Source organism: Papilio machaon, chromosome 23 (assembly GCF_912999745.1).
Source record: "Papilio machaon chromosome 23, ilPapMach1.1, whole genome shotgun sequence".
Taxonomy (NCBI): Eukaryota; Metazoa; Arthropoda; class Insecta; order Lepidoptera; family Papilionidae; genus Papilio; species Papilio machaon.
In genome coordinates, this window is record NC_060008.1 from 59,524 (window position 1) to 67,538 (window position 8,015).

Genomic DNA, 8,015 nt, shown 5'->3' on the forward strand with positions numbered 1-8,015 from the left:
CCGGTCAGCACCTGAACTAGCCGGTAGGAAAGGTGCCCCCACCGCCTGTTCAGCCAGTCCTGGAGTTTTGGTCGGATCGCTTCCAGTGTCCACGACCCGGCCCTAGATGTTTCCAACTCCTCTTGCCATCTTTCCATCACCCTATTCTGGGCGTCTATTCTCCAGGTTTTCATTTCTTCAGGGGTAGGTTCTTCACCCTCTGCTCGTCTCCTTGCTCTACGCCAGTAGACGTCCGCCAGTGCGGCCGCGTCAAGATGCCATGGTGAGAGACCCGCTATGACGCACCCGGCATCATAAGACACCGTACGGTACGCCCTCGCGACCCTGATCGCCACGGTGCGTTGAGATCGCCTGAGCATCACCTTGTTTTGTGCACATAGATCGTTGGCCCAAACCGGACAACCGTATAGGGCTTTCGATCTAAGTACGCCTGCGAATAGGCGACGACGCTTCGAACTTGGGCCACCCACATTTGGTAAGATGCGACTTAGAGCCGCCGCTGTGGCGTCGAGTTTTGGGGCTAGAGCCGCAAAATGCGGCTTAAAACTCCACCTCGAGTCGAGTGTTAGACCCAGGTACTTCAGTGTACTTCGGATTGGGATTGAAGTACCTCCAACTATGATTTCCAGCCCTGACTGGGGCGTTCTCCCGGAGCTTTGAAAGCAAATCGCCTCCGATTTTTCAAGGGCGACTCTCAAGCCTAAACGGCGGATCTTCGTCGATACTTGTGAGGCACCGGCTGTAGCCCGCAGTTTTGCTTCTCTGAAGTCTGACCCGGTAGCTACGACAAGTGTGTCGTCCGCGTAGCAAATGAGTTGCACCCCGCGGACTAACGCTCCCCGCAGTACCGAGTTGTATCCGATATTCCACAGGAGCGGTCCTAAGACCGACCCCTGTGGAACTCCACACGTTATGTCGTGTCTTTCCCAGCTGTCCTGAGTGGGGTAAAAGATCTTTCTGTCCCGTAAGTAGCAGCTGATGATTCGACGTAGGTACAGAGGGACCTGATGGTGTACGAGTCCCTCCATTATACTGTCCCAGGGCAGGGTGTTGAAAGCGTTTGCAATGTCGAGCGACACTGCTATCGCCACCCCGCCCCGAGATGTCGCCTCTTCACAAATCCTTCTTAGTTTAGAAATCGCATCTATGGTGGATCTGCGACTCCTGAACCCAAATTGGGTATCTGCCAAGTCTGGCCCCGCTGAGGAGAGATGTTCATTGACGCGACCGGCAATTATCCTCTCGAACAATTTGCCGGCCTCGTCAAGCAGCACTATTGGCCGGTAGGCCGACGGGGAGTCCTCCGGTTTCCCGGGTTTCCTCAGCAGGACCAACCTTCCAGTTTTCCAGGTCGTCGGGAAATCTCCTTCTTCTAGACACTTAGTGAGCAGTGTCGCGAGCTGTTCGTCAAGTCCGTTTTGAAGTGCTAGTGCAAGCACCCTCCCATGTATACCGTCTGGACCTGGGGCGGTGCGCTTGCACTGCATTTTAGTCTTGGCCAAGTTTATCTCCGCCTCGGTTACCTCCGGGACAGAACCGGCCGGTATCGAGGCGGAGAAGTCATATTCGGTGCTTCGGGCGCTGAGAGGGAAGAGCGCCGACACAATAGATGTAAGTAGTGCCGGGTCTAGAGTTGAAGTAAGGGGGGGAGCCCAGGGGCGCAGCTTACTCATAACGAGTTTATACGGCCGGCCCCATGGGTCTGACTCTAGACTGCTCAAGAACTCCTCCCAGGCCTGGTCTTTGGAAATGGCGATCTCACACCGCAGGGCCTTTTTGGCTTCTTGATATGCGGTGTAGAGATGCCGTTCCTGAGACTCCTCCCATCCAGGACGTCTTCTACGGTATCGAGTGTACCGGCGGCGGGCAGCCACGCAGGCAGAGCGCAACTGTGAAAGGCTATCCGACCACCAGTACACTCGATTGCGTCGCCGCGGCGACGGTTGGACTTTTGTCATCGCGCAGTCCGATATGTGCTCGAGTACCTCGCCTAGCCATTGTATACCGTCGTCGACACATTTATTCTCCATTCTGTAGGACCACGTCCCCACTATGGCGGCGAGTTCCACTGTCTCTCGGTCTAGAGATCTTAACGACCACATCTGTCCGATCTCCTGGGGAATGGCGATGCTCCGACTGGTCGGGGGCGTTGACGAGGGGAGAATATCGAACCGGATGTAGCGGTGGTCCGATAACGTCTCCACCTCAGTCAACACTTCCCAGCCTTGCACGCGGCATGCCAGGGCGGGACTCGCAAGGGTGACATCTACGACAGACCCGCCCCGCATGCGCACGCAGGTGTGCACGGAGCCCGTATTAAGTGGCGCCAGGTCATGTTGCGCCATCCATGACAAAACTATCTCGCCGCGACTGTCTGAGACCGAGGATCCCCAGGCCCTTGATTTGGCGTTTAGGTCCCCGGCCACTACAACCCCGAGCGGTCTTCCCCACTGGACGAGCGAACTGACCTCTTCCAAGTATTCTTCAAAGTCTGCCAACGGACGATTTGGAGAGAAGTATACGCCAATTAAAGCCATGCCGGCGACTTTGACACCGACACATCCTCTTCCTCTTTTGGAGGAAACAATTGGGGGGTTGCCGCCTGTGTATATCGCGACAAGATGTTCTAAGTCTCCCACCCAATTGTTTCTATCCGGGACCAGATACGGTTCGGATGTCACTGCTAGGTCTATCGACCACTGTGCCAAGCTCTGTATGAACAGATCCTGAGCTCGGGCACAGTGGTTGAGGTTCGCTTGAAGGATTCGAAGGGCCATATTAATTTTGCACGGCTTCCGCTATCTCCATTTCTTCCCCGCTCGGTGGGGGCGCGCTACGTGCTACTTCCGCTAGCGCTCTCTTGGGGACCGTTTTTCTGGGCGCCGAGCAATTTAAACTCCCCAGCCGGTGTTTGGCATCCTTGCCCGCCGCCGTGCACAGGATGCAGTTCGGTTGCGACGGGCAGGATGCGGCCTTGTGGCCTTCTTGTCCACATTTATAGCAGAGCCGGCTGCGGTCCTCCGCGTCGCAGCGACTCGCTGTATGTCCTTGCTGCATGCATCGGTAGCAGCGTAGCTCCCTTGGTCTGCCAATCGTGACCTTGGCAGCTACCCAGCCCACTAAGAAGCGGCCAGTCACTAGCTTCTTTGCTGTTGTGACAGGGACCTGTGCCCAGATGTCGAAAAGACCAGATCTGTTCTGGCGGAGTTGACCAGCTCGGACCTGGTCTGCCGGGCATGCCCCTTTTTTCATTATGGCCTCTTTGATTTCTTCCGGCGTGGTAGAGTCGTCCAGACCTTCAATCTTAACGTCGACCATTTTTTCGGGTCTGGAGACCTTAATGTCGTCACTTTGGTAAATTTCCTGGAGCTTCTGCGCCAGGATATCTGCCTTCGGGGCGCTGGTGGCGCCGGGGATGCGGATGATAGTAGCCCCGGTAACCGCCCGACGGAATTGCACCGCTTCCACGCCTATCGCCTCTTTTAGGTCGAGCTTCGATTTCGCCTCTCTCAGAACACTACTATATGTCAGCCCCTTTTTGATTGCCGCCTCGGTAAGTGTCACGACGACGGCAGAGCTCCGAGGCACTTTCAGTCTTTGCGGCCGCGATGCAGGCGGAGATGTAGAAGCCTGTGTGGGAGCCGCTTTCGACTTGTGCCTTTGCGCTTTTCCATTTCTCCCTACGGTTACCCAATTTTCCTCGAGCGCGTCCGGGTTAAGAGGACGGCGAGGAGGGGCATTTGATGGTGCTACGGGGGCGACAGAGGAGGACTTAAGGTTCTCGCCAGTCGACGGCCGAGTTTTCTTCTTCTTTTTGGCTCCTTTTTTGGAGCCTTTTTTGCTCTTCTTGGGCACGGTAGGCGGCTGGCGCGTGAGCCCACTGGGACCGGGCTGTGCTGGCACCGGGGGCGCCTTCGTCCCAGCTGTTTTATGAGTACCCGAAGATGGTGCGGGTTTGGGCTTCGCGGTCGCAGTCGCATATGTGCGGTCTTCCTTGTTTTTATCCGACGCCAATGGTGGTCGCATATTCCTTTCAGGGAGCAACCTATCCTCTAGGGAAGCCAGGCGGGCGTTGAGCATACCGCCCACCTGGACCATTACCGCCCGACATATGTCCTCTAGGGAGGACTCTGCTTGTGGTTGTGGTGGGGGCCGGACAGGGGCGGCCTCCATTGTCGTGTCCATGAGGGCATTGGCGGAACCCTGTTTCCGCACCCTCTCCATCTCCTGGCGCATCTCATTCAGCTCCTTGCGGAGGCTGGCCATATCAGCTTGCAGGCGGGCGTTATCTGCCTGCAAGGCGCGTGTTTCATCCGATATCGTCCTCTGCGCAAGGCCAGCAACGTCTTCCTTAATGGCACTGACCGCGTCTTGCAGTGCGCGCACAAAGGTCCCTTTTAAGTTGGACGACTTCTTCGCTACCTTCTCAACCACGTCTAGGCTGGACCCAATCCGTTTGAGGACGGTGGTCGCCGTGTCTTCTTCGTTTGCCATTGGCGCGGCAGTAGATGGGCCTGCCGCGACTATGGCCGAGCGGGTCTTGCGGGCCTCCAAAACCGAGTCGAGGAGCTCCGCCTCGGCTCGTGCCCTCATCTCCGCTTCTGTCGCTCTTCGTAAAGATTCTTTGGCAGCCGCCAGCCCGACGTATTCGCCGGTAGTTGGCGGACGGCCGCGTCCCCTTCTTTTGTGTACCCCTTTGGCGGGGGTGTCTGTGGAGCTGCCGCTCAACTCCTTATCTCTGGGCCTCTTCTGGCCGCGGCCCTCACTCCAGAATCTTCCGGCACCTTCCTGGTCTAGGGACTCCATGGAAGCAAAGCGGCTGGAAGCGCTTGCCATGGAGCCCCTGCTGTCTGTTGAATCTGAATCAGACAGCCTCCTCACTCTATCTCTCTCCTTCTCCTTCTCCTCTCTACTTCCTCCATTTGACCCTAACCTTCTCTCCTCCTTCACACGGCGAATGGCCCCCCCGTATACAATGGGGCCGATGGGCCGGCTGTCCGACCCACCAAGGGATTCCCCGCGAACGGGACCCTCCCGGGTAGTTTTTTCTTTATTCGTCGCGCTCATTTTTGTTTTTTCCCCTTAAAAGCCCCCCCCGGTGTTGCCGCCCTCGCCGCTGGTCTCCCACCAACGATTCATCCCTTCGCCGGGCGGCGATGCTTGGGATTAGGGTGATTTTTTATAGAGGTTTTCTTCCTCGCAGCCCCGCGCTCAGTGCGCGGAGCCCCCGTTCCCGCTCCGTGCGGGTTTACGGTTTGCCCGACGGTGGCCGAAGCCAGCCGCCGCGCGGGGCGTTTCCGCCCAGAAAGGGGTAATTTTTTAGAGAGGTTTTCTTCCTCGCAGCCCCACGCTCAGTGCGCAGGGCCCCCGGTCCGCTCAATGCGGATTACGGTTTACTTGGCGTCCACCGATCATGAAGACCAGTGGGCGACCAAGTGTGGTGTTGCCACCAGGGTAATTTTTTATAGAGGTTTTCTTCCTCGCGGCCCCACGCTCAATGCGCAGAGCCCCCGTTTCCGCTGAGTGCGGACTTGCGGGTTTGTTGGTGTTTGGTTCGCGGGGCGAAAAAAGCCCTACCCCAGCAATATGCCGGGGCGTTCCCCTATCCACCACCCGGGGACGCGCCACGTCGGAGTTCACCTCTCCGCCCACTCGGACAACCGAGCAGGTCCGTGGAACCTAACCTAACCTTTTTTTTTTTTTTTTTTTGTAACGAGGGAAAATACACTTCCGTACCCCTGCGCCGGGCAGTGCAATGGCGCAGGGAGTGTGGGACTCGCCTACAGTCGTTCAGCCATACCCACTAAAAACCCTCATGCCCACCTTAACGCAATGACCCGAGCTTTGTACCAGCTGAGCCATAACCAAAGCTCGGGCCGCGCGTCTGACGCCGAAGCGCCTCTCCCTAAGTGGTGAAAGCCAGAGAGGCAGGATCTTTTGTGTCCTACCACCCCAGCCCCCACCGGCGGAACCAATCGGCCCGCCCTCTACCCTACTCTACGTGCCGCAGAGGGGACTGGAAAACCAGTATCCCCCCTCGGCCTCTCCATCACGCATCCATCCGTCTCCTCATACTGGCCATGAGGGCCGCAGGGGGGCAGGATAAACCAGTACCCACCCACAGCCCCCACGACCTCACCCCACATCCGGCCACGAGGGCTGTAAGATGGGCAGGATAAACCAGTACCCACCCACACCCCCCGCGGCCCCACCACGTCGCATCTGCCGGTGCGACCCCGGTTGGGCATGGTCAGGGCGGAGTCACTGCTGTGACCCACCACTGACGGCCCTCTCCAGGTGGGTCGGCCATGTGCAACACCCAACACGATGACCGACCCTAGAGTTTGGTTCGCGGGGCCGAAGCCCTACCCCAGCCGAAGCCGGGGCGTTCCCCTATCCACCACCCGGGGACGCGCCACGTCGGAGTACTCCTCTCCGCCCACTCGGACAACCGAGCAGGTCCGTGAACCTAACCTTTTTTTTTTTTTTTTTTTTGTAACGAGGGAAAATACACTTCCGTACCCCTGCGCCGGGCAGTGCAATGGCGCAGGGAGTGTGGGACTCGCCTACAGTCGTTCAGCCATACCCACTAAAAACCCTCATGCCCACCTTAACGCGGTGACCCGAGCTTTGTATCAGCTGGGCCTTAACCAAAGCTCGGGCCGTGCGTCTGGCGCCGAAGCGCCTCTCCCTAAGTGGTGAGAGCCAGAGAGGTAGGATCTTTTTTGTCCTACTACCCCAGCCCCCACCGGCGGAACCATCCGGCCCGCCCTCTACCCTAACATGCCGCAGAGGGGGCTGGTAAACCAGCACCCCCCCTTGGCCTCTCCATACCTCTCCCATCCATCCATCTCCTCATCTGGCCGCGAGGGCTGCAGGGGTTACCCACCCACAGCCCCCACGACCTCACCCCACATCCGGCCACGAGGGCTGTAAGATGGGCAGGATAAACCAGTACCCACCCACACCCCCCGCGGCCCCACCACGTCGCATCTACCGGTGCGACCCCGGTTGGGCATGGTCAGGGCGGAGTCACTGCTGTGACCCACCACTGACGGCCCTCTCCAGGTGGGTCGGTCATGTGCAACACCCAACACGATGACCGACCCTAGAGTTTGGTTCGCGGGGCCGAAGCCCTACCCCAGCCGAAGCCGGGGCGTTCCCCTATCCACCACCCGGGGACGCGCCACGTCGGAGTACTCCTCTCCGCCCACTCGGACAACCGAGCAGGTCCGTGGTCCGTGAACCTAACCTAACCTAACCTTTTTTTTTTTTTTTTTTTTTTTTTTGTAACGAGGGAAAATACACTTCCGTACCCCTGCGCCGGGCAGTGCAATGGCGCAGGGAGTGTGGGACTCGCCTACAGTCGTTCAGCCATACCCACTAAAAACCCTCATGCCCACCTTAACGCGGTGACCCGAGCTTTGTATCAGCTGGGCCTTAACCAAAGCTCGGGCCGTGCGTCTGGCGCCGAAGCGCCTCTCCCTAAGTGGTGAGAGCCAGAGAGGTAGGATCTTTTTTGTCCTACTACCCCAGCCCCCACCGGCGGAACCATCCGGCCCGCCCTCTACCCTAACATGCCGCAGAGGGGGCTGGTAAACCAGCACCCCCCCTTGGCCTCTCCATACCTCTCCCATCCATCCATCTCCTCATCTGGCCGCGAGGGCTGCAGGGGTTACCCACCCACAGCCCCCACGACCTCACCCCACATCCGGCCACGAGGGCTGTAAGATGGGCAGGATAAACCAGTACCCACCCACACCCCCCGCGGCCCCACCACGTCGCATCTACCGGTGCGACCCCGGTTGGGCATGGTCAGGGCGGAGTCACTGCTGTGACCCACCACTGACGGCCCTCTCCAGGTGGGTCGGTCATGTGCAACACCCAACACGATGACCGACCCTAGAGTTTGGTTCGCGGGGCCGAAGCCCTACCCCAGCCGAAGCCGGGGCGTTCCCCTATCCACCACCCGGGGACGCGCCACGTCGGAGTACTCCTCTCCGCCCACTCGGACA

At 58.7% G+C, this 8,015-nt stretch overlaps 1 protein-coding gene across 1 annotated transcript; it reads right to left on the bottom strand.

Moving 5' to 3' along the window:
* Positions 1 to 2,778: 2,778 nt before the first annotated feature.
* Positions 2,779 to 5,067, bottom strand: LOC123722316. The gene has a single exon (XM_045683783.1). The coding sequence runs from the start codon at positions 5,065 to 5,067 to the stop codon at positions 2,779 to 2,781; it is 2,289 nt and encodes a 762-aa protein (XP_045539739.1).
* Positions 5,068 to 8,015: the final 2,948 nt, after the last annotated feature.

Excerpts from the sequence above, each read along its gene's own strand:
- LOC123722316 (XM_045683783.1), bottom strand. The coding sequence starts at position 5,067 with ATGAGCGCGACGAATAAAGAAAAAACTACCCGGGAGGGTCCCGTTCGC.